The 26,216-nt window shown below is 37.6% G+C and overlaps 1 protein-coding gene across 1 annotated transcript in view; it reads left to right on the top strand.

The window, feature by feature from the left end:
* Window positions 1-492: 492 nt before the first annotated feature.
* The window catches only part of LOC138078042 (disintegrin and metalloproteinase domain-containing protein 32-like), a 179,474-nt gene continuing 153,750 nt past the window's right edge, over window positions 493-26,216 (top strand). The window contains exons 1-3 of the mRNA XM_068970509.1: window positions 493-526; window positions 1,893-1,972; window positions 26,047-26,108. Of these exons, the coding sequence (XP_068826610.1) occupies window positions 493-526; window positions 1,893-1,972; window positions 26,047-26,108 (176 nt within the window). The remainder of the gene's footprint in view (window positions 527-1,892; window positions 1,973-26,046; window positions 26,109-26,216) is intronic.

Here is a 26,216-nt window from a genome sequence, read left to right as displayed (position 1 = left end):
TGACCCAAGGACCGTAGGGGTTAATAAATGTTTATTGTTTTAAGCTGCTCAATTTGGGGATAATTTGTTATGCAGCAATAGATAATTAATATATCATCCTTCAGTTAAAATGAAAGTCAGATCATGTCTCTCTGCTCAGAATCTTCCAGTGGTTTCTTATGTCTCCAAGAATAAAAATTAAAGCCCTAACTCTGACCTGTTTTGCCCTGTAGGATCTCAACAGCTTGTCTCCCTCCTCTCTGACCTCATCTCTTAATCTTTTCCTCGTTGCTCATGCTGCTGTAACCACAGTTGCTTCCTTATGGCTTTTCAAACACACCAAACATTTCCTTCCAAGAGTCTTAAATACTTGATATTTTTCTTCCTGGAGTGTTCTGCCGAGATATTCATTTGTTCCCCTCCTCACCTTCTTCAGGTCTTTGTCCAAATGCCATGTCCTCAGTGAGCCCTGTTTAACCTCACCTTCAGCAATCGCTATTCTGTCATGAACCTATGACGTATTCTGTCATAACCCATGATTCTATGGGTTAGTGGGACTGTTGTTCTGGTTTGGACCAGGTTAGCTAATCTGCAGGTCATTTGCACTCTTTCCTGCAGCTGTTATCAGCTCCTGAGTTGGTTGGCAGCTGAATGGTGTAGGATGGTCTCACACACTGGTCTCTCTGTTGGAATGTGTTCAGCTAGGGTGCCTTTCACATAGTCTCTCACCCTCCTGTAGGCTTGCTCAGGCTTGTTTACATGTGATTTCAGGATTCGAAGGCAGTAGGAGGGCAAGCCACAGTGCATAAGCTCTTTTCAGGTTTGTTTGTTTTAAATTTCTTATTGTCTAATTGGCCAAAGTAAGTTACTTAGCTAAGTCTAGAGTTAGTTCCTAAGTATATCCATGGAAGACAGTACTTTCTGTTCTATCTATCACATCTGATTTCTGAAAATTTTTAGAGTTTTTCTAGAATTTCTCAACAACTATCACACTTTCATCTTTAGCGTATCTAAAAAATTGTTGAGACCTCTTAGCTGGTGATAGCACTTTACCAATTTCCCACCTTTTTTTGGCAAATGTTTTTCACCATAAAAATCTGTGACTTTTTCACTTATTTTCTGGATGCCTTGTATTTGAATGTTCTTTTTCCCTCTTTATTTAGAATATTTATAATCTGTTTTATATAATAGATTTAATTTTATTTAGGTAGTAAGATTATCTGTTTGTAGTATGTATTTATTTGTCTGCACTGAGTCTTAGTTCCAGCACATGAGATCTTCGATCTTGTTGTGGCATGCAGGGTCTTTCAGAGAAGGCAATGGCAACCCACTCCAGTACTCTTGCTTGGAGAATCCCGGGGACAGAGGAGCATGGTGGGCTGCCGTCTATGGGGTCGCACAGAGTCAGACATGGCTGAAGCGACTTAGCAGCAGCAGCAGGGTCTTTAGTTCAGGCATGTGGGATCTAGTTCCCTGACCAGGGACCAGACTCGGGCCTGCTGTATTGGGAGCATGGAGTCTTAGCCACTGGACTACCAGGAAAGTTCCTCTTCAGTTCACTTCAGTCTCTCAGTCATGTCCGACTCTTTGCAACCCCATGAATCGCAGCACGCCAGGCCTCCCTGTCCATCACCAACTCCCCGAGTTCACTCAGACTCATGTCCGTCGAGTCAGTGATGCCATCCAGCCATCTCATCCTCTGTCGTCAATTCTCCTTCTGCCTCCAATCCCTCCTAGCATCAGAGTCTTTTCCGATGAGTCAACTTACCTGTTTTTAAATTGTTTTCAATATTTTTATTGGAGTACACAAGTGATAACTCATATTTTCAAAAGCAAGTCTTATATAAAAGAACATGCACAAATATTTAGTCGAGTTTAGGACACAGTTATTAACTGTTTTTTTCTTTCTCCAGATTTTCAAAATTCATTTCTACAAATCATACTTCCAGAGAAAATCCAAGCAAATACAAGTGATAATTCAGAAGTAGAAAATGTAAGAGATTTTCCATAGTTAATGCTGTTATATGAAATTTCTTATTTTTATTGCAGTGAAATACATAAATTCCATTAGAGTATAAATAGCCAATATCACTACTGATAAGGAATTTAAAGTTTTGATGGTAAAAGGAAATATATAAATCAGAATGTTCTAATTTTTCTAGCATTTATCGTTTCCTCATGGTAAAATAATTTTTAAAAGTTCAAAGAGAGAATATAATGTAAAAGAATTAAGAGTCTTATCTGAGTGGTATCTAGATGATTCAGATGAAGAGAATAATTTTCTCCAAAATTGCTAAGGAGAATCTGTCTTAAGTATAATCTTCTTTCTTAATCTCTACCCTTGCATTTACCAGTTTTCAGAGAGTATAAACTGATTATTCTGTTATTTTTATTGAAAAGATGATATTCTATCCTACCTATTGATTTATTTAACAGATATTTCTCTGGACTTGTGTGCATAGCTATATGCTAAGAGCCTTAGGAGATTAAAAAAAATAAAACAGCATGCCTTGCTTACAAGTGACTGATCTTTTTTTCAAAAAATTTAATCAGTTAACTATTTTTGAGTGTGCTGGGTCTTTGTTGCTGTGTGTGGACTTTCTCCAGTTGTGGCAAGCAGGGGCTACTCTTTGTTGTGATACATGGGCTTCTCATTACAGTGGCTTTTCTTGTTGTGGAGCCCAGGCTCCAGAGGCTTCAGTAGTTGAGGTACTCAGGCTCAGTAGTTGTGGCTTGTGGACTCTAGAGTGTGGCTCAGTAGTTGTGGAACATGCTGTTCTGTGGCATGTAGGATCCTCCTGACCAGGGGTCGAACTTTAGTCCCCTGCATTGGCAGGCAGATTCCTAACCACTGGACCCCCCAGAGAAGTCCAGTGGCCAATCTTTTGATAACACTTTATTTTTAACAGTTTTAATGAGGTATAATTTAGACACCACAGAGTTCACCCATTGTAAGTGTATAACTCAATGAGTATTAGTACATGAATTATGCAAACATTACCATAATCCAGTTTTAGAACATGTCTGTTGCCTTAAGTTCCTTCCTGCCTGTGTGTACTTCTCTGCTTTCATCCCCAGCCCTTGGCAACTGCTGATCTGTTTCTGTAGTTATGCATTTTCTAAACATTTCATAAAAATGAAACATATGATACTATAGGACTTTCTATTGTGCTTCTTTCACCTAAGTTTATCCATTTTGCAACATTTATCAATATTTTCTTAATTTTTACTCATTAATACATGTTTATAATACATTTGTTTATCCATTTACTGGTTTAATTCAAGACTGTTTTTAGAAATTGACCATTGTGAATCATTCTGCCATGAATATTTTTGTATGGACATATAGTTTTCTTTCTCTTGAATAGATATTTAAAAGTGACTTTGCTGTGTCATATGGTAAGTTTATGGTTATCATTTTAAGAATCTGACAAACTATTTTCCATAGTGACTTACTACTTTACATTTCTCATCAGCAGTATATGAGGATTTCAGTTTTCCCCCATGCTTGTTAGGACCTGATATCTGTTTTGATTAAAGTTATTGTATTGGATGTGTAGTGGTATCTCATTGTAGCTTATATTTGCATTGTTCTAATGAAAAATGATGTTTCATAACCTACTAGCCATCTACATAATTTTTGGCAAAATGTCTTTTAAATTATTTGCCCATTAAAATTTTTAACCTATTATTTTAGCATGTTTATTGGTATAATTAATATATAGCATTCTATTAGTTTTAGGTGTACTCTGTAGTGATAGTGATAGTGAAGTTGCTCAGTCGTGTCTGACTCTTTGCAACCCCATGGACAGTAGCCAACGAAGCTCCTCCATCTGTGGGATTTTTCAGGCAAGAATACTGGAGTGGGTTGCCATTTCCTTCTCCAGGGGATCTTCCCGACCCAGGGATCAAACCTGGGTCTCCCGCGTTGTAGGCAGAGGCTTTACTGTCTGAGCCACCAGGGAAGGCCAGTATTTTTATACATTATGAAATGATTACCACAGTAAGTCTGGTTACCATCTGTCACCATACAAAGTTGGTATACACTTATTATTATTTTTAAAATTTTATTCATCCTGATATATATTTATTTATTGAAGTATCATTGTTTTACAATGTTGTATTAGTTTCAGTTGTATTTTCTTTATTCATTGAAGTATAGTTGTTTTACAATATTGTATAGTTTCAAGTGTACTGCATAGTGATTCAGTATTTTCACAGATTATCTTCCATTATAAGGTTATTATAAGACAATGGCTATATTTCCTATGCTATACAGTTTATTCTGTTGTTATCTGTTTTATCTGTTAATCCTATATCCCTGATTTGTCCCTCCCTGTTTCCCTTTACCTTTGGTAACCACAAGTTTGTGATTCTGTTTATGAGTCTGTTTCTGTTTTGCCTGTACATCCATTTGTATTTTTAAAGATTTCATATATAAGTGATATAATAAGTACTTGTCTTTTTCTGACATCTCATAAGCATAATATTCTCCAGGTTCACCCTTATGGCTGCAAATGGCAGAAATTCATCTCTTTTTTATGGATGGGTTATATCCCATTGTACTGATATACCACATCTTCTCAACCCAGTTATCTTTTGATGGGCATTTGTGTTGTTTTCATGCCTTGGCTATTGTAAATTCTGCTGCTGTGAACACTGGGGTGTGTGTATTCTTTCAAATTAATATTTTTAATTTCCCCAGATATATACATCAGAGTGGAACTGCTGGATCATATGGTAGTTTTATTTTTAGTTTTTTGAGGAGCCTCCAATTGTTGTTCCATAGTATATGCACCAATTCACTTTCCCATCAGCAGTAACAAGGACTCCCTTTATTCCACATCCTTGCCAACAATTGTTATTTGCAGACTTTTTGATTATAGTCAAGAGTGAGATGATAGCTTATTTTTGTTAAGCAAAGGATAAAAGGAAAGATATACCCATTTGAATGCAGAGTTCCAAAGAAAAAGGAGAGATAAGAAAGACTTCCTCCATGATCAATGCAAAGAAATAGAGGAAAACAATAGAATGGGAAAGACTAGAGATCTCTTCAAGAAAATTAGAGATATCGAGGGAACATTTCATGCAAAGATGGGATAAATAAAGGACAGTAATGATAGAGACCTAACAGAAACAAAAGATATTAAGAAGAGGTGGCAAGAATACACAGAAGAACTGTACAAAAAAGATCTTCACGACCCAGAGAATCACGAGGGTGTGATCACTCACTTAGAGCCAGACATCCTGGAATATGAAGTCAAGTGGGCCTTAGGAAGCACCACTACAAACAAAGCTAGTGGAGGTGATGCGATTCCAGTTGAGCTATTTCAAATCCTGAAAGATGATGCTGTGAAAGAGCTCCACTCAATATGCCAGCAAATTTGGAAAATGCAGCAATGGCCACAGGACTGGAAAAGGTCAGTTTTCATTCCAATCTCAAAGAAAGGCAATGCCAAAGAATGCTCAAACTACCACACATTTGCACTCATCTCACATGCTAGTAAAGTAATGCTCAAAATTCTACAAGCTAGGCTTCAGCAATAAGGGAACTGTGAAATTCCAGATGTTCAAGCTGGTTTTAGAAAAGGCAGAGAAACCAGAGATCAAATTTCCAACATCCACTGGATCATCAAAAAAGCAAGAGAGTTCCAGAAAAACATCTATTTCTGCTTTATTGACTATGCCAAAGCCTTTGACTGTGTGGATCACAATCAACTGTGGAAAATTCTGAAAGAGATGGGAATATCAGACCACCTGACCTGCCTCTTGAGAAACCTGTATGCACGTCAGGAAGCAACAGTTAGAACTGGACATGGAACAGCAGACTGGTTCCAAATAGGAAATGGAATATGCCGTGGCTCTATACTATCACCCTGCTTATTTAACTTACATGCAGAGTACATCATGAGAAACGCTGGGCTGGAGGAAGCACTAGCTGGAATCAAGATTGTCAGATATGCAGATGACACCACCCTTATGGTAGAAAGTGAAGAAGAACTAAAGAGCCTCTTGATGAAAGTGAAAGAGGAGAGTGAAAAGTTGGCTGAAAGCTCAACATTCAGAAAACTAAGTCCATGGCATCCAGTCCCATCATTTCATGGCAAATAGATGGAGAAACAGTGGAAACAGTGTCTGACTTTATTCTGGGGGGCTCAAAATCACTGCAGATTGTGATTGCCACCATGAAATTAAAAGATGCTTACTCCTTGGAAGGAAACTTATGACCAACCTAGACAGCATATTAAAAAGCAGAGACATTACTTTGTCAACGAAGATCCATCTAGTCAAGCTATGGTTTTTCCAGTAGTCATATATGGTTGTGAGAGTTAAACTGTGAAGGAAGCTGAGCGCCGAAGAATTGATGCTTTTGAACTGTGGTGTTGGAGAAAACTCTTGAGAGTCCTTTGGTCTGCAAGGGGATCCAACCAGTCCATCCTAAAGGAGATCAGTCCTGGGTGTTCATTGGAGGGACTGATGTTGAAGCTGAAACTCCAATACTTTGGCCCCATGATGCAAAGAGCTGACTCATTTGCAAGACCCTGATGCTGAGAAAAATTGAGGGCAGGAGGAGAAGGGGATGACAGAGAATAAGATGGTTGGATGACATCACTGACTCAATGGACATGGTTTTGAGTGGACTCCGGGAGTTGGTGATGGATAGGGAGGCCTACCGTGCTGCGGTTCATGGGGTTGCAGAGAGTTGGACACGACTGAGCATCTGAACTGAACTGAACTAAACTGATTGACTGTCTTCCCTATGTGTACCTTACATTCCCTGGATGATTGATTTTTAAACTGCAATATGTTTGATTTATGTTGGTTTCAGATGTACCACATAGTGATTCAATATTTTTGTGGATTTTACTCCATTTAAAGTGATTTCAAACTAATGGACACATACACCTGTGCTGTCAAATATAACCTTGTTGCTTACTTATTTCATACATAGTACTTTGTACCTTTTAATTCTATACCTCTAACTTGCCTCCACCAGTTTTCTCTCCCATAGATAACCACTCATTTGTTCTCTATATCTGTGAGTCTGTTTCTCTTTGTGTTTACATGGTACAGCCACCATGAAAAACAGTTGGAGAGTCCTTGCTGCTGCTGCTGCTAAGTCACTTCAGTTGTGTCCGACTCTGTGCGACCCCGTAGACAGCAGCCCACCAGGCTCCCTCTTCCCTGGGGGTCTCCAGGCAAGAACACTGGAATGGGTTGCCATTTCCTTCTCCAATGCATGTAAGTGAAAAGTGAAAGTGAAGTCGTTCAGTCATGTCTGACCCTCAGCGACCCCATGTATTGCAGCCTTCCAGGTTCCTCTGTCCATGGGATTTTCCAGGCAAGAGTACTGGAGTGGGGTGCCATTGCCTTCTCCAGGAGAGTCCTTAGAGAACTGAAAATAGAACTACCATATAATAAAGCAGTTCCACTTCTGTGTACATATTCCAACCCCCCCTGAAAACACTTAATTCAAAAATTTACATGCACCCTAATGTTCTTCACAGCATTATTTACAGTAGTCAAGATATGGAAGTAACCTGTGTCCATTAACAGAAGATTGCATAAACACACACACAGACACACATATACTTATGATGGAATATTACTCAGCCATAAAAAGAATGAAATTCTGACATTTGCGGCAAAGTGGGTAGACTTAGAGGGTATTATGCTTACTGAAATTAATCAGGGAAAGACAAATTCTCTATTTTATCACTTATATGTGGAATATAAAAAACTGAATAAATGTCTATAGCATTGAATGTATAACAATGATATATTTTTAAAAAATATTTATTTATTTATTTGGCTGTGTTGGATATTGCAGCTGGTGGGATCTTCTTAGTGATGTGAGGGATCATTAGTTGTGATGTGCAACCTTTTCATTGCAGCGTGTATACTTTAATTGTGGTATGTGGGATCTAGTTCCTGGACTAGGAATCGAACCCAGGCCCTCTGCATTGAGAGCATGGAGTCTTAGCAAGTGGACCACCAGGGAATTCCCTCACTGAGATTTTACTTTAATTTTTCTGATGATTAGTTATGTTGAATATTTTTCAATGTGACAGTTGGCCATCTGTAGGTCTTTTTTGGAAAATGTCTGTGTAGGTCTTCTGGCATTTTTTTTCCTGGGTTGTTTCTTTTTTCTTTTGCTTTTTGAATTGTATGAGCTGTTTATATATGTTGGATATTAATCCCTTATCACTTGTATTGTTTGCAAGTTCAGTTCAGTTCAGTTCAGTCGCTCAGTCATGTCTGACTCTGTGACTACATGAACCACAGCACGCCAGGCCTCCCTATCCATCACCAGCTGCCAGAGTCTACCCAAACCCATGTCCATTGAATTGGTGATGCCATCCACCCATTTCATCCTCTGTCGTCCCCTTCTCCTTCTGCCCTCTGTGTTTCCCAGAATCAAGGTCTTTCAAATGAGTCAGCTCTTTGCATCAGGTGGCCGAAGTATTAGAGTTTCAGCTTCAACATCAGTCCTTCTAGTGAACATCCAGAATTGATTTCCTTTAGGATGGACTGGTTGGATCTCCTTGCAGTCCAAGGGACTCTCAAGAGTCTTCTCCAACACCACAGTTCAAAAGCATCAATACTTCGGCACTCAGCTTTCTTTATAGTCCAACTCTCACATCCGTACATGACTACTGGAAAAACCATAGCCTTGACTAGATGGACCTTTGTCGGCAAAGTAATATCTCTGCTTTTTAATATGCTCTCTAGGTTGGTCATAAGTTTCCTTCCAAGGAGTAAGCATCTTTTAATTTCATGGTGGCCATCACCATCTGCAGTGATTTTGGATCCCCACAAAATAAAGTCAGCCACTGTTTCCACTGTTTTTCCATCTATTTGCCATGAAGTGATGGGACTGGATGCCATGGTCTTAGTTTTCTGAATGTTGAGCTTTAAGCCAACTTTTCACTTTCCTCTTTCACTTTCATCAAGAGGCTCTTTAGTTCTTCTTCACTTTCTGCCATAAGGGTGGTGTCATCTGCATATCTGAGGTTATTGATATTTCTCCCAGCAATCTTGATTCCAGCTAGTGCTTCCTCCAGCCCAGCGTTTCTCATGATGTACTCTGCACGTAAGTTAAATAAGCAGGGTGATAGTATAGAGGCACAGTGTATTCCATTTCCTATTTGGAACCAGTCTGCTGTTCCATGTCCAGTTCTAACTGTTGCTTCCTGACGTGCATACAGGTTTCTCAAGAGGCAGGTCAGGTGGTCTGGTATTCCCATCTCTTTCAGAATTTTCCACAGTTGATTGTGATCCACACAGTCAAAGGCTTTGGCATAGTCAATAAAGCAGAAATAGATGTTTTTCTGGAACTCTCTTGCTTTTTTGATGATCCAGTGGATGTTGGAAATTTGATCTCTGGTTTCTCTGCCTTTTCTAAAACCAGCTTGAACATCTGGAACTTCATGGTTCACGTATTGCTGAAGCCTGGCTTGTAGAATTTTGAGCATTACTTTACTAGCAGGTGAGATGAGTGCAAATGTGTGGTAGTTTGAGCATTCTTTGGCATTGCCTTTCTTTGAGATTGGAATGAAAACTGACCTTTTCCAGTCCTGTGGCCATTGCTGCATTTTCCAAATTTGCTGGCCTATTGAGTGGAGCTCTTTCATAGCATCATCTTTCAGGATTTGAAATAGCTCAACTGGAATTCCCATCACCTCCACTAGCTTTGTTTGTAGTGATGCTTCCTAAGGCCCGCTTGACTTCACATTCGAGGATGTCTGGCTCTAGGTGAGTGTGAGTGATCACACCCTCATGATTCTCTGGATCATGAAGATCTTTTTTTGTATAGTTCTGTGTATTCTTGCCACCTTGTCTTAATATCTTTTGCTTCTGTTAGATCCATACCATATCTCTCCTTTATTGAGCCCAGCTTTGCATGATATGTTCCCATGGTATCTCTAATTTTCTTAAATAGATCTCTCATCTTTCCCATTCTATTGTTTTCCTCTATTTCTTTGCATTGATCACTGAGGAAGGCTTTCTTATCTCTCCTTGCTGTTCTTTGGAAATCTGCATTCAGATGGGTATATCTTTCTTTTCCTCTTTCACATTTTGTTTCTCTTCTTTTCACAGCTATTTGTAAGGCCTCCTCAGACAGGTATTTTGGTTTTTTGCATTTCTTTTTCTTGTGGATGGTCTTGATCCCTGTCTCCTGTACAATGTCATGAACCTCTGTCCATAGTTCATCAGGCACTCTGTCTATCAGATCTAGTCCCTTAAATCTATTTCTCACTTCCACTGTATAGTCATTATGGATTTGATTTAGGTCATACCTGAATGGTCTAGTGGTTTTCCCCACTTTCTTCAATTTAAGTCTGAATTTGGCAATAAGGTGTTCATGATCTGAGCCACAGTCAGCTCCTGGTCTTGTTTTTGCTGACTGTATAGAGCTTCTCTATCTTTGGCTGCAAAGAATATAATCAATCTGATTTCGGTGTTGACCATCTGTTGATGTCCATGTGTAGAGTCTTCTCTAGTGTTGTTGGAAGAGGGTGTTTGCTGTGACCAGTGCGTTCTCTTGGCAAAACTCTACTAGCCTTTGCCCTGCTTCATTCCGTGTTCCAAGGCCAAATTGCCTGTTACTCCAGGTGTTTCTTGACTTTCTACTTTTGCACTTAAGTCCCCTATAATGAAAAGGACATCTTTTGGGGATATTAATTCTAAAAGGTCTTGTAGGTCTTCATAGAACCGTTGAACTTCAGCTTCTTCAGTGTTACTGGTCGGGGCATATACTTGGATTACCATGATATTGAATGATTTGCTTTGGAAACAAACACATGATTTTGTCGTTTTTGAGATTGCATTCAAGTACCACATTTCGGCAAATACTTTCTCCCATTTACTAGTAGTTCATTCATTTTGGTAATGTTTTCCCTTGCCTTTGCAGAAGTTTTAGCTCAGTTGGTTAAGAATCTGCGTGCCGTGCAGGAGACCTCATTTCAATCCTTGGCTTGGGAAGATCCCCTGGAGAAGGAAATGGCAACTCACTCCAGTATTCTTGTTTGGAGAATCTGGTGGACTGAGGAGCCTGGTGGGTTGTAGTCCATGGGGTCACAAAAGTTGGACATGACTTAGTGACTAAACCACCAGGAACCATTTGTTTATTTTTGCTTTTCTTTTGCCTTAGGAGTCAGATATTAAAAATATTGCTATAATTTATGTCGAAGAGTGTGCTGCCTGTGTTCTCTTCTAAATGTTTTATGGTTTCCAGTCTTACATTAAGGTCTTTAATCTATTTTGAGTTTACTTTTCTATATGATGTAAAGAAAGATTTTAATTTCATTCTTTTACATGTAACTGTTCACTTTGCCCAGCACCATTTATTGAAGAGACTGTCTTTTCTCCATTATTTTCTTGTCTCCCTTGTTGTAAATTAATTAACTGTAAGTTTATGGGTTTATTTATGGGCTATTCTTGCCTATTGACCTCTGTGTGAGTTTTTGTGCCAGTACCATGCTTTTTTGATTAATGTAGCTTTGTGGTGTAAAGTAGCTTCAAATTAATTTGAAGTCAGGAAGCATGACACTTCCATCTCTTCTTTCTCAAGATTGCTTTGGATATTTGGTGTGTTTTATGGTTCCAAATAAATTTTAGGATTTTTTTGTTCTAGTTCTGTGAAAAATGTCTTGGGTATTTTGTTAAGAGATTGCATAAAATCTCTGGATTTCTTTGAGTCGTATTTACATTTTAATATTAATTTTCCTAATCCGAAAACACAGGATAACTTTCCATTTCTTACCATTTTCAATTTCCTTCATCAAAATTTTATAATTTTCAGAATGTAAGTCTTTTACCTCCTTGGTTATGTTTATTCTGAGATATTTTATTCCTTTTGATGTAGTTGAAAGCAATTATTTTCTTGCTTTCTCCTTATGTTAGTTTATTATTAGTATATAAAAAAGACTATGGAATTCTGTATACTAATTTTGTATCCTGCAGCTTTACTGGATTCATTTATTAGTTCTAATAGGTTTTTGATGGAAACTTAAGAGTTTTCTTTGTATGGTATCATATCATCTCTAAATAGTGACAGCTTTACTTCTTCCCCTTCCAATTTGGATGCCTTTATGCCTTTTTTGTCTGACTGTTGTGGCTAGGACCTCTAATACTGTGTTGAATAGAAGTGGTGAAAGTGGTCATTCTTGCTCTATTCCTGATTTTAGAGGAAGGGCTTTTTGTTGCTGAGAGTTTTATGATGAGTCAATGTGGAATTTTGTCAGGTAAATTTTACACATTCATTGAAATGATGTGATTTTTATTCTTTTTGTTCATGTGTATCAAATTGATTTGCAGATATTGAAGCATCCTTGTATTCCTATACTAAATCCTACTTGATTATGGTGTTTGAGCCTTTCTATATATTGTGTTTGGTTTGTTTATATTTTATTGAGGACCTTTGCAACTATATTCATTAGCAGTATTGGAGTGTAATTTTATTTGTTGTGGTGTCTTTATCTTGTTTTGGTATCAGGGTGATGATCTTATAGAATTAATTTGTGAATGTTCCATCTTCTTCAATATTTTGGAATAGTTTGAGAAGGACAGGTATTATCTCTTCTTTAAATGTTTGTTAGAATTTCTTTATGAAGCCATTTGGTCCTTGACTTTTGCTGGCTGTAAGTTTTTTAAAATTACATGTGCAGTTCCACTAACAGTCATCTGTCTGTTCACATTGTCTATATTTTCCTTATTCCATCTTGGAAGCTTGTATGTTTCTAGAAATTTATGTACTTCTTCTAGCTTTCCAGTTGGTGTATAACTGTAGTATTATCTCTCCAGATTTTTTTTGTGTCTCTGTGATATTGCTTTCTATTTACATCTTTCATTTCTGCTTTTGTTTATTAGGGTCTCCTCTTGTTTTCTTGATGACCCTAACTAAAAGTTCATCTATTATATCTTTTCCAAAAACCAGCTTTTGGATTCCTTGATCTTTTTTTTTGTTGTTTGTTTTGATCTCTGCTTATTCCCTCTTTGATCATTATTAGTTATGACTTTGGGCTTTACTTGTCCTTTTTCTCATTTCTTTAGATGATAGGTTAGGTTGTTTACTTGATATTTTTTATATTTTTTGAGTTCGTTCTTTTTTTTTTTAACTTCTTTTTAAACCTGCTTTTGCTGCATCTCATAGGTTTGGGAAAGCTGTGATTTTCATTTGTATTGGGGTACTTTTTATTTATCTTTGATCTCTTCATTGACCTATTGATTTTTTAGTAGCACTCATTGATTAGTCCCTATGTGTTTTGCTTTCCTCATTTTTCTTCCTCTATTTGATTTCTATTTTCATACTGTTGTCAGAAAAAAATGTTTAATAGTTTTTATCATTAAATTGTTAGAAGTTGTTTTATGACCTAGTGTGTGATCTATCCTTTTGTGCTTGAAAACAATATGTATTATGATGATTTTGGATAGAATATCCTGTAGATATCTAATAAGTCCAACTCGTTGTTGTGTTATTTAAGGTCACTTTTCTCATTCATTTTCTGCCTGGATGATCTGTCCATTGATATAAGGTGTTAAAGTTCCCTACTACCATTGTATTATTGTTAATTTTTCTCTTTATGTCTGTTAACATTTACTTTACATATTTATATAAATATAAAATAATAATATATATGAAATTTTAAAAACACATATGCACCTAATACAAGTGCTTCTATGAAAGGTGCACATATGTTAATGAGTATAATATCTTCTTCTCTGTTGATCTGTTTACTATTTTACAATGCCATTCTTTGTCTTTTGCTATAGACTTTGTTTTAAAGTCTATTTTGTCTTATGAGATATGAGATATGAGAATTGCTATCCCTCCCTTTGTTGTTGCTGTTTTCAAGAAATGTCTTTTTTCATCCCTTCATTTTCAGTCAACGTATGTCTTTCGTTCTGAATGATTCTCCTTTAAACAGTATAAAGACTCATCTTTTTTTTTTAAATATAGTTTGCCACCATATGTCTTTTGACTGGACATTTAATCAATTACATTGACCTTTAAAGTAATTTACTGAGAGACATGTACTTATTGCCATTTTGTTACTTGTTTTCTTCTTGTTTTTGTAGTTCTTCTGTTTCTCCTTTTTGTTTCTTTGCTTGTGGTTTGATGATTTTCTTGTCTTGTATGTTCCTTTATCTGTAGTTTTTGTGTATCTATTGTAGGTTTCTGATTTGTGGTGACCATGGGGGTTCATATATGTTGACCTGTAACCCTGCTTGTTTTTAACCAGGTAGTTCTTTAGTTCAAACACATTCTTATAGAGCTATATTTTTACTCGCCTCTCCCACATTTTTTTGTTATTGTTGTCATATTTTATGTCTTCATGTATATCCTGTTACTGATTATTTTAGTTTTACTTGATTTTGTAGTTTCTTAAATTTAATCTTCATGATAACTTATTTAAGTTGTTGATCCTCAGCTTTTATTTTTGCCTTTATTAGTGGGACTTTTCCTTTTTTGTAGATTCTTACTTCTTATTACAACCTTTGTTTTTTTCTCTTAAAGAAGACCGTTTAATGTTCCTGTTATACTATCTTTAATATTAATAATCATAAGGGATTTGATTTAGGTCATACCTGAATGGTCTAGTGGTTTTCCCCGCTTTCTTCAATTTAAGTCTGAATTTGGCAATAAGGAGTTCATGATCTGAGCCACAGTCAGCTCCCGGTCTTGTTTTTGCTGACGGTATAGAGCCTCTCCACCTTTGGCTGCAAAGAATATAATCAATCTGATTTCGTTATTGACCATCTGGTGATGTCCCTGTGTAGAGTCTTCTCTTGTGTTGTTGGAAGAGGGTGTTTGCTATGACCAGTGCGTTCTCTTGGCAAAACTCTATTAGCCTTTGCCCTGCTTCATGCTGTACTCCAAGACCAAATGTGCCTGTTACTCCAGGTATTTCTTGAATTCCTACTTTTGCATTCCAGTCCCCTATAATGGAAAGGATATCTTTTTTGGGTGTTAGTTCTAAAAGGTCTTGTAGGTCTTCAAAGAAACGTTCAACTTCAGCTTCTTCAGCATTAGTGGTCGGGGCATATACTTGGATTACCATGATATTGAATGGTTTACCTTGGGAATGAACAGAGATCATTCTGTCATTTTTGAGATTGCATCCAAGTACTGCATTTCAGACTCTTGTTGACTATGATGGTTACTCCATTTCTTTGAAGGGATTCCTGCCCACACTAGTAGATATAATGGTCATTTGAGTTAAATTCACCCATTCCAGTCCATCTTAGTTCGCTGATTCTTAAAATGTTGATGTTCACTCTTGCCATCTCCTGTTTGACCACTTCCAATTTGCCTTGATTCATGGACCTAACATTCCAGGTTCCTATGCAATATTGCTCTTTGCAGCATCAGACCGTGCTTCTATCACCAGTCACATCCACAACTGGGTGTTGTTTTTGCTTTGGTTCCAGTACTTCCTTCTTTCTGGAGTTATTTCTCCACTGATCTCCAGTAGCATATTGGACATCTACTGACCTGGGGAGTTCATCTTTCAGTGTCCTATCTTTTTGCCTTTTCATACTGTTCATGGGGTTCTCAAGGCAAGAATACTGAAGTGGTTTGCCGTTCCCTTCTCCAGTGGACCACATTCTGTCAAACCTCTCCACCATGACCCATCTGTCTTGGATGGCCCCACACGGCATGGCTTATTTTCATTGAGTTAGACAAGCTGTGGTCTGTGTGATCATATTGGCTAGTTGTCTGTGATTGTGGTTTCAGTCTGTTTGCCCTCTGATGCCCTCTCTCAGTGCCTACCATCTTACTTGGGTTTCTTTTACCTTGGACGTGGGGTATCTCTTCATGGCTGCTCCAGCAAAGTGCAGCTGCTGCTCCTTACATTGGTCATGGGGCAGTGCCTCTCCACTTTGGATGTGGGGTGACTCCTCTTGCCTGCTCCTGCACCGTGAACTATGGATGGAGGTTCATGATATTGTACAGGAGACATGGACTAAGACCATCCCTAAGAAAAAGAAATGCAAAAAAGCAAAATGGCTGGCTGAGGAGGCCTTACAAATAGCTCTGAAAAGAAGAGAAGTGAAAAGCAAAGGAGAAAAGGAAAGATATACCCATTTGAATGCAGAGTTCCAAAGAATACAAAGGAGAGATAAGAAAGCCTTCCTCAGCAATCAGTGCAAAGAAATAGAGGAAAACAACAGAATGGGAAAGACTAGAGATCTCTTCAAGAAAATTAGAGATACCAAGGGAACATTTCATGCAAAGATGGGCTCGATAAAGGACAGAAATGGTATGGACCTAACAGAAGCAGAAGATATTAAGAAGAGGTAGCAAGAATACACAGAAGAACTGTACAAAAAAGATCTTCACGATCCAGAGAATCATGATGGTGTGATCACTCACACTCACCTAGAGCCAGACATCCTCGAATGTGAAGTCAACCGGGCCTTAGAAAGCATCACTACGAACAAAGCTAGTGGAGGTGATGGAATTCCCGTCGAGCTATTTCAGATCCTGAAAGATGATGCTATGAAAGTGCTGCACTCAACAGGCCAGCAAATTTGGAAAATGCAGCAGTGGATACAGGACTGGAAGAGGTCAGTTTTCATTTCAATCCCAAAGAAAGGCAATGCAAAAGAATGCTCAAACTACCGCACAATTGCACTCATCTCACATGCTAGTAAAGTAATGCTCAAAATTCTCCAAGCCAGCCTTCAGCAATATGTGAACTGTGAACTCCCTGATGTTCAAGCTGGTTTTAGAAAAGGCAGAGATCAAATTGCCAACATCCACTGGATCATCAAAAAAGCAAGAGAGTTCCACAAAAACCTCTATTTCTGCCTTATTGACTATGCCCAAGCCTTTGACTGTGTGGATCACAGTAAACTGTGGAAAATTCTGAAAGAGATGGGAATACCAGACCACCTGACCTGCCTCTTGAGAAACCAGTATGCAAGTCAGGAAGCAACAGTTAAAACTGGACATGGAACAACAGACTGGTTCCAAATAGGAAAAGGAGTACGTCAAGGCTGTATATTGTCACCCTGCTTATTTAACTTATATGCAGACTACATCATGAGAAACACTGGGTTGGAGGAAGCACTAGCTGGAATCAAGATTGCTGGGAGAAATGTCAGTAACATCAGGTATGCAGATGATACCACCCTTATGGCAGAAAGTGAAGAAGAACTAAAAAGCCTCTTGATGAAAGTGAAAGAGGAGAGTGAAAAAGTTGGCTTAAAGCTCAACATTCAGAAAACGAAGACCATTGCGTCCGGTCCCATCACTTCATGGCAAATAGATGGGGAAACAGTGAAAACAGTGACTGACTTTATTTTGGGGGGCTCCAAAATCACTGCAGATGGTGATGGCCACCATGAAATTAAAAGGTCCTTACTCCTTGGAAGGAAACTTAAGGCCAACCTAGACAGCATATTAAAAACCAGAGATATTACTTTGCCAACCAAGGTCCGTCTAGTCACAGCTATGGTTTTTCCAGTAGTCATGTATGGATGTGAGAGTTGGACTATAAAGAAAGCTGAGTGCCGAAGTATTGATGCTTTTGAAGTGTGGTGTTGGAGAAGACTCTTGAGAGTCCCTTGGACTGTAAGGAGATCCAACCAGTCCATCCTAAAGGGGACCAGTCCTGAATTTTCATTGGAAGGACTTGACGTTGAAGCTGAGACTCGAATATTTTGGCCACCCGATGCGAAGACCTGACTCATTGGAAAAGACCCTGATGTTGGGAAAGATTGAAGGTGGGAGGAGAAGGGGATCCCAGAGCATGAGATGGTTGGATGGCATCACCGACTCAATGGATGTGAGTTTGGGTAAACTCCCTCCTTGATGGACAGGGAGGCCTGGCATGCTGCGGTTCTTGGGGTTGTCGAGAGTCGGAAACGACTGAGCAAATGAACTGAACTGAACTGAATATTGATTAACTCTTTAGTTTAGCTAGTCTAAAAATGTCTTTGTCTCTCCCCCAATTCTAAATGATAACTTTGTTCACCAGAGTACCCTAGTTTGCAGGGTTTCCTTTTTAGGACTTTGAATATATCGTACAATTCCCTTTTGGGCTGCAAGTTTTTTGAAGAATAATCATTTGATAGTCTTATGAGGGTTCTCTTGTATATGATTTTATCTTTCTCCTGCTATCTTTCAGATTTTCCTTTTATTTAATTATTATTATTGCATTTTAATTATCATGTATGTATTGATGTATGTCTCTTTGTGGTCTTCTGTGCTTTCTGCACCCAGATCTGTTTCCTTTTCAGGTTTCGGAAGTTTTCAGTTATAATTTTTAACTCCAAGCCCCTGATCAGAATTGTTTTATAATTTCAGCTTGGGTTGTTGGTTCCCTGACTCTTGAGATACTACTCCAAGAGTTTGTAACCTTCTTTGGAGAATTGCCTTTCAGTTATTGAGCTGCCTGCGAGTTTCTGGTTGACCACATCCTCCCAGGGTAACTCTTCAGCCAGGGACTAATTGTTACATGGGTTTAAAAGTCTAGCTTTATTGTCTCAGGTTGAACGAAACTTTGAGACACAATGTCTTAATCAGCCAGTCTAAGGCTAGAATTTACCTATAATCATATTTTCTTTAGCTTTATCTTTCTCCCTATTTTGCTTCTCTGTCTTCGTTGCAGATTCCTCCAGAGAGTGCTTCCTAAATAGACTGCTGACAAAAGTATCCTCATTTCAGACCCTGTTTTTAGGGAACCTGAACTAAGACACTATCCTACTAGTCCATAGGTTTTATTAAACAGAAAGATAAATTCTCAATGTAGGTCACTGTAAATCCAGATGAATGTACTTTTTCAAGTCCCCCAATGCTTAAAGAACTGCATGGTTTCTAGACCTTTACTTAAATATGTTTTGTGAAGGTGAAGTGATTTTTTTTTCTGGCATCTTATGATTTTTTTTAAAAAATTAGTTTTTATTAGAGTATAGTTGATTTAAAATGTGTTAGTTCTGGTGCACAGCAAAGTGAATTGATTACACATATATCTTCTTTTTTTTTTTAGATTCTATTCCCACAAAGGTTATTGCAGAGTACTGAGTAGAGTTCTCTGTGCTGTATATAGTAGGTTCTTACTAGTTACCTATTTTATATATAGTAGTTTGTAAATGTCAATCCCAATCACGCAGTTTAACTGTCTTCTTTTCCTCCTTGGTAACCATTAGTTTGTTTTCTATATCTATGACTCTTTTATAAATAGAGCAAATAATGTACCAATTATTTTTTAGATTCTACATGTAAGCAATATCATATGATATTTGTCTTTCTATGTCTGACTTACTTTACTCACTGTGGCAATCTCTAGATCTATCCATTTTGCTGCAAATGGCCTTATTATTATTATTTTTTTAATATGTATGAGTGATACTCCATTGGAAATATGTACCATGTCTTTATATCTTTATCCACTGATGGACATTTAGGTTGCTTTCATGTCCTGGTTATTGTAAATTGTGGTGCAGTGAACATTGGGAAGCATGTATCTTTTTGAATTATAGTTTTCTCTAGGTATATGTCCAGGAGTGGGATTGCTGGATTATATGGTAGCTCTGGTTTTATTTTTTAAGTGAACTTCCATACTGTTCTCCATAGTGGCTGTACCAATTTATATTCCCACCAACAGTGTAGGGGAGGTTTCCCTTTTCTCCAGTCCCTCTACAGAATTTATTATCTGTAGATTTTTTTTGACGAACTTTATTATTTATTAGATTTTTTGATGATGGCCATTCTGACCAGTGTGACAAGATACCTCATTGTAGTTTTGATTTGCAATTCTGTAATAATTTGTGATGTTGAGCATCTTTTTATGTTCCTCTTGCCCATCTATATGTCTTCTTCGGAGGAAGGTCTATTTAGATCTTCCATGCATTTTTTTTCCTTTTATCTATTTTTTAATTTTTAAAAAAAATTTTTTATTTTTACTTTATTTTACTTCCATCCATTTTTTGATTGGGTTTGTTTGTTTGTATTTTTTTATTTAGAGCTCATGAACTATTTGTATATTTTGGTGATTAATCCCTTGTTGGTCACTTTGTTTGCAAATATTTTCCACCCATCTTTTCATTTTGTTTATGGTTTCTTGCTATGCCATAACTTTTAAGTTTAATTAGATCCCATTTGTTTATTTTTGCTTTTATTTTCATTATTCTAGGAGATAAATGAAAAAGATATTGCTTTGATTTATACCAAAGAGTGTTTTATGCATGTTTTCCTCTAAGAGTTTCACAGTGTCCAGCTTGTATGTATGTCTTTAATCCAGTTTGAGTGTATTTTTGTGTATGGTGTTAGAGAATGTTCTAATTTCATCCTTTTATGTGTAGCTGTCCAGTTTTCCCACCACCGCTTTTTGAAGAGACCATCTTTTCTCCATTTATATTCGCTGCTTTGTCATAGATTAGATGACCATAAGTGTCTGGGTTTATCTTCAGACTTTGTATCCTGTTCTGTTGAAAATAAGTGAGTTTGGAATCATATGAGCAAATGAACAGGAAAATCGTTTTCTGAAAGTGTTGAAATTGTTGTAACCCTTTGCAAATAACATTATGGTAGACTTATTTGGAAAGTACCAGAGGGACTGAATTTCTTAATCTTCGAAAGTCTGTTATTAAATGTTAAAAAACATATTTGCTGGTATTATTCAATAAATTCTTGTTTGGTCTCCATTAATCAAACCCTCTACATTTTTAAAAGACCTAGCTAATTCTCTATATGTAGTCTGTAAATAGAATGCATTTTACGCTAACTCCCACACTGAAAGTACAGTAAAATAAGTATATCTGGTATACCAACATCTTAATAATTATTATGTTTTTGTTTTGAGAAAAATATTCACCTAAGAACTACATAGGGAGACTTGCACATCAGGTCCACTTTTAAGAGAGAGAAAGATTCTGCCGCATCTCTGTTCAGTTATTACATTCAGATCCCTGAGAATTTTTTCTCACCCATGTAAATTTTATTATTATTATTATTTTAAATTTATTTATTTTAATTGGAGGCTAATTACTTTACAATATTGTAGTGGGTTTTGCCACACATTGACATGAATCAGCCATGGGTGTACATGTGTTTCCCATACTGAACCCCCTTCCCACCTCTCTCCCCATTGCATCCCTCAGGGTCATCCCAGTGCACCTTATCTGAGGTGCACCTTGCCCTGAGCACCTTGTCTCATGCATTGAACCTGGACTGGCGATCTGTTTCACATGTGATAATATACATGTTTCAATGCTATTTTCTCAGATATACCACCCTTGCTTTCCCCCACAGAGTCCAAAAGACTGTTCTATACATCTGTGTCTCTTTTACTGTCTTGTATATAGGGTTTTCATTACCATCTTTCTAAATTCCATATATATGTGTTAGTATACTGTATTGGTGTTTTTCGTTCTGACTTAATTCACTCTGTATAATAGGCTCCAGTTTCATCCGCCTCATTAAAGCTGATTCAGATGTATTCTTTTTTTTTTTTTTAGATGTATTCTTTTTAATGGCTGAGTAATATTCCATTGTGTATATGTACCACAGATTTCTTTTCCATTCGTCTGCCAGTGGACGTCTAGGTTGCTTCCATGTCCTGGCTATTGTAACAGTGTTGCAATGAACATTGGGGTACATGTGTCTCTTTCAATTCTGATTTCCTCGGTGTGTATGCCCAGCAGTGGGATTGCTGGGTCATAAGGCAGTTCTATTTGCAGTTTTTTAAGGAATCTCCACACTGTTCTCCATAGTGGCTGTACTAGTTTGCATTCCCACCAACAGTGTAAGTTCAGCTCAGTTCAGTTCAGTCGCTCAGTCGTGTCCGACTCTCTGCGACCCCATGAATCGCAGCATGCCAATCCTCCCTATCCATCATCATCTCCCAGAGTTCACTCAGACTCACGTCCATCGAGTCCGTGATGCCATCCAGCCATCTCATCCTTGGTCGTCGCCTTCTCCTCCTGCCCCCAATCCCTCCCAGCATCCGAGTCTTTTCCAATGAGTCAACTCTTCGCATGAGGTGGCCAAAGTACTGGAGTTTCAGCTTTCGTATCATTCCTTCCAAAGAAATCCCAGGGTTGATCTCCCTCAGAATGGACTGGTTGGATCTCCTTGCAGTCCAAGGGACTCTCAAGAGTCTTCTCCAACACCACACTTCAAACGCATCAATTCTTCGGCGCTCAGCCTTCTTCACAGTCCAACTCTCACATCCACACGTGACCACAGGAAAAGCCATAGCCTTGACTAGATGGACCTTAGTAGGCAAAGTAATGTCTCTGCTTTTGAATATGCTATCTAGGTTGGTCATAACTTTTCTTTCAAGGAGTAAGCGTCTCTTAATTTCATGGCTGCAGTCACATCTGCAGTGATTTTGGAGCCCAAAAAAATAAAGTCTGACACTGTTTCCACTGTTTCCCCATCTATTTCCCATGAAGCGATGGGACCGGGTGTCATGATCTTCATTTTCTGAATGTTGAGCTTTAAGCCAACTTTTCCCTCTCCTCTTTCACTTTCATCAAGAGGCTTTTTAGCTCCTCCTCACTTTCTGCCATAAGGGTGCTGTCATGTGCATATCTGAGGTTATTGATATTTCTCCTGGCAGTCTTGATTCCAGCTTGTGTTTCTTCCAGTCCAGCGTTTCTCATGATGTACTCTGCATAGAAGTTAAATAAGCAGGGTGACAATATACAGCCTGACGTACTCCTTTTCCTATTTGGAATCAGTCTGTTGTTCCATGTCCAGTTCTAACTGTTGCTTCCTGAACTGCATACAGATTTCTGAAGAGGCAGGTTAGGTAGTCTGGTATTCCCATCTCTTTCAGAATTTTCCACAGTTTATTGTGATCCACACAGTAAAAGACTTTGGCATAGTCAATTAAGCATAAATAGATGTTTTTGTGGAACTCTCTTGCTTTTTCCATGATGCAGCGGATGTTGGCAATTTGATCTCTGGTTCCTCTGCCTTTTCTAAAACCAGCTTGAACATCAGGGAGCTCACGGTTCATGTATTGCTGAAGGCTGGCTTGGAGAATTTTGAGCATTGCTTTACTAGCATGTGAGATTAATGCAGTTGTGCAGTAGTTTGAGCATTCTTTTGCATTGCCTTTCTTTGGAATTGGAATGAAAACTGACCTTTTGCAGTCCTGTGGTCACTGCTGAGTTTTCCAAATTTGCTGGCCTATTGAGTGCAGCGCTTTCACAGCATCATCTTTCAGGATTTGAAACAGCTCAACTGGAATTCCATTACCTCCACTAGCTTTGTTCGTAGTGATGCTTTCTAAGGCTCACTTGACTTCACATTCCAAGATGTCTGGCTCTAGATTAGTGATCACATCATCATGATTATCTGGATCGGGAAGATCTTTTTTGTACAGTTCTTCTGTGTATTCTTGCCACCTCTTCTTAATATCTTCTGCTTCTGTTAGGTCCATACCATTTCTGTCCTTTATCAAGCCCATCTTTGCATGAGATGTTCCCTTGGTATCTCTAATTTTCTTCAAGAGATCTCTAGTCTTTCCCATTCTGTTCTTTTCCCCTATTTCTTTGCATTGATCGCTAAAGAAGGCTTTCTTATCTCTTCTTGCTATTCTTTGGAACTCTGCATTCAGATGCTTTTATCTTTCCTTTTCTCCTTTGCTTTTCGCCTCTCTTCTTTTCATAGCTATTTGTAAGGCCACTCCAGACAGCCATTTTGCTTTTTTGCATTTCTTTTCCATGGGGGTAGTCTTGATCCCTGTCTCCTGTACAATGTCACAAACCTCATTCCATAGTTCATCAGGCACTCTATCAATCAGATCTAGGCCCTTAAATCTATTTCTCACTTCCACTGTATAATCATAAGGGATTTGATTTAGGTCATACCTGAATGGTCTAGTGGTTTTCCCTACTTTCTTTAATTTAAGTCTGAATTAAGGAGTTCATGATCTGAGCCACAGTCAGCTCCTGGTCTTGTTTTTGTTGACTGTATAGAGCTTCTCCATCTTTGGCTGCAAAGAATATAATCAATCTGATTTTGGTGTTGACCATCTGGTGATGTCCATGTGTAGAGTCTTCTCTTGTGTTGTTGAAAGAGGGTGTTTGCTATGCCCAGTGCATTTTCTTGGCAAAACTCTATTAGTCTTTGCCCTGCCTCATTCTGCATTCCAAGGCCAAATTTGCCTGTTACTCCAGGTGTTTCTTGACTTCCTACTTTTGCATTCCAGTCCTGTATAATGAAAAGGTATCTTTTTTAGGTGTTAGTTCTAAAAGGTCTTGTAGGTCTTCATAAAACCATTCAACTTCAATTTCTTCAGCATTACTGGTTGGGGCATAGATTTGGATAACTATGATATTGAATGGTTTGCCTTGGAGACGAACAGAGATCATTCCCTTTTCTCCACACCCTCTCCAGCAATTCTGACTGGCGTGAAATGGTACCCTATTGTGGTTTCGATTTGTATTTCTTGGATAATGAGTGATGTTGGGCATCTTTTCATGTGTTTGTTAGCCATCTGTATGTCTTCTTTGGAGAAATGTCTGTTTAGTTCTTGGGCCCATTTTTTGATTGGGTCATTTATTTGTCTGGAATTGAGCTGCAGGAGTTGCTTGTATATTTTTGAGATTAATTCTTTGTCAGTTGCTTCATTTGCTATTATTTTCTTCCATTCTGAAGGCTGTCTTTTCACCTTGCTTATAGTTTCCTTTGCTGTGCAAAAGCTTTTAAGTTTAATTAGGTCCCATTTGTTTATTTTTGTTTTTATTTCCATTACTCTGAGAGGTGGGTCATAGAGGATCCTGCTGTGATTTATGCCAGAAAGTGTTTTGCCTGTGTTTTCCTCTAGGAGTTTTATAGTTTCTGGTCTTATGTTTAGATCTTTAATGCATTTTGAGTCTATTTTTGTGTATGGTGTTAGAAAGTGTTCTAGTTTCATTCTTTTACAAGTGGTTTACCAGTTTTCCCAGCACCACTTGTTAAAGAGATTGTCTTTTTTCCATTGTATATTCTTGCCTCCTTTGTCAAAGATAAGGTGTCCATATGTGTGTGGATTTATCGCTGGGCTTTCTATTTTGTTCCATTGATCTATATTTCTGTCTTTGTCCCAGTACTGTACTGTCTTGATGAGTGCAGCTTTGTAGTATAGCCTGAAGTCAGGCAGGTTGATTCCTCCAGGACTAAAATTTTAAAGTAAGACATGCTGCTACTTCAGTATCAGGATCTTATGTTTGGTATTTCTGCCTTTTATCTGACATACACATGTTTTGCTTCTTTCTGGTCTTATTAAAAAAGAAAAGTTTCAAAATTTTGACATGATTTTGGAGTTACAAAAATTGCAAAGATACTACCTTGAATTCCCATATAAGTTCATTCAGTTTCCCCTAAAATTAATATCTTATATAACCATTTTTGACCATTTACTAGACCTTTTAACCACTTGCCTTATTATTATTTTTTAAAAAATTTGTATTTTCTTCTGGTTGTTTCTTATTTTCACTGATCCTATGTTCTGGTATTTATGTCTTTTTAGTTTTTACTGAGTTTTCTTTTTAATGATATTCTAACTCTTGCTTTTCACGTATTCTCTTTTTGAAAGATAAAGTCTCATGTCTTAGATTCACTGACTAACTGATATTGCAACTCACTGCCATGTTTTAACTTGAGAATAGTAGAGTTGGAGTAAAAATCTATGCCAAATTTTAAGAATCTTCTGCTTAAAAAGATAGGAAATAGGGCATACATTTCAGGAAAATGGTTAAAATAAATGACTTTTGTGCTTAGTGGAGTAAATTAAGCTTCACTGAAATAGAGTGCCTTAATATCCCAGTGATGCAATTGAATAGATGTTATGACATGGCACATAGTCTCTTCTTTTAAAAGAGTTTAAAATTCAGTTACAAATAGGTTTCTAGTGCTTTATGACTCCTTTTATTGGACTAGTTTTGTGGAAATAGATTATGTAGTAAATGTAAAAAGTTTTGATGCATTATTGCAGATTTTAAATCGCACATTATCTGAGACTTTTAAAGCATTATTTGGAAGGATTAGTCAAGATAAAACTGTTGTTTTACCTCTTCTGTTACATTTGTCTTTACTCTCAGTTTTTCTGGATTCTCTAGGAACAGGTTTCCTATAGTATTTCAATCGATGAGAAACCGTATACTGTGCACCTTAAGCAAAGGTAACGTTTTATTTTTAGACTTAATTTTACTTATATGAATTTATTTGTTTATGATAAAAATAGAATATTAAAAGTCATGTAGTTATTAAACTGGTTAGTTGTCTCAGA

Source organism: Capricornis sumatraensis, chromosome 4, assembly GCF_032405125.1.
Source record: "Capricornis sumatraensis isolate serow.1 chromosome 4, serow.2, whole genome shotgun sequence".
In the NCBI taxonomy this organism is placed as follows: Eukaryota; Metazoa; Chordata; class Mammalia; order Artiodactyla; family Bovidae; genus Capricornis; species Capricornis sumatraensis.
Note: the sequence above shows the minus strand (reverse complement) of the source record. Positions and strands in the feature narration are given on the sequence as shown.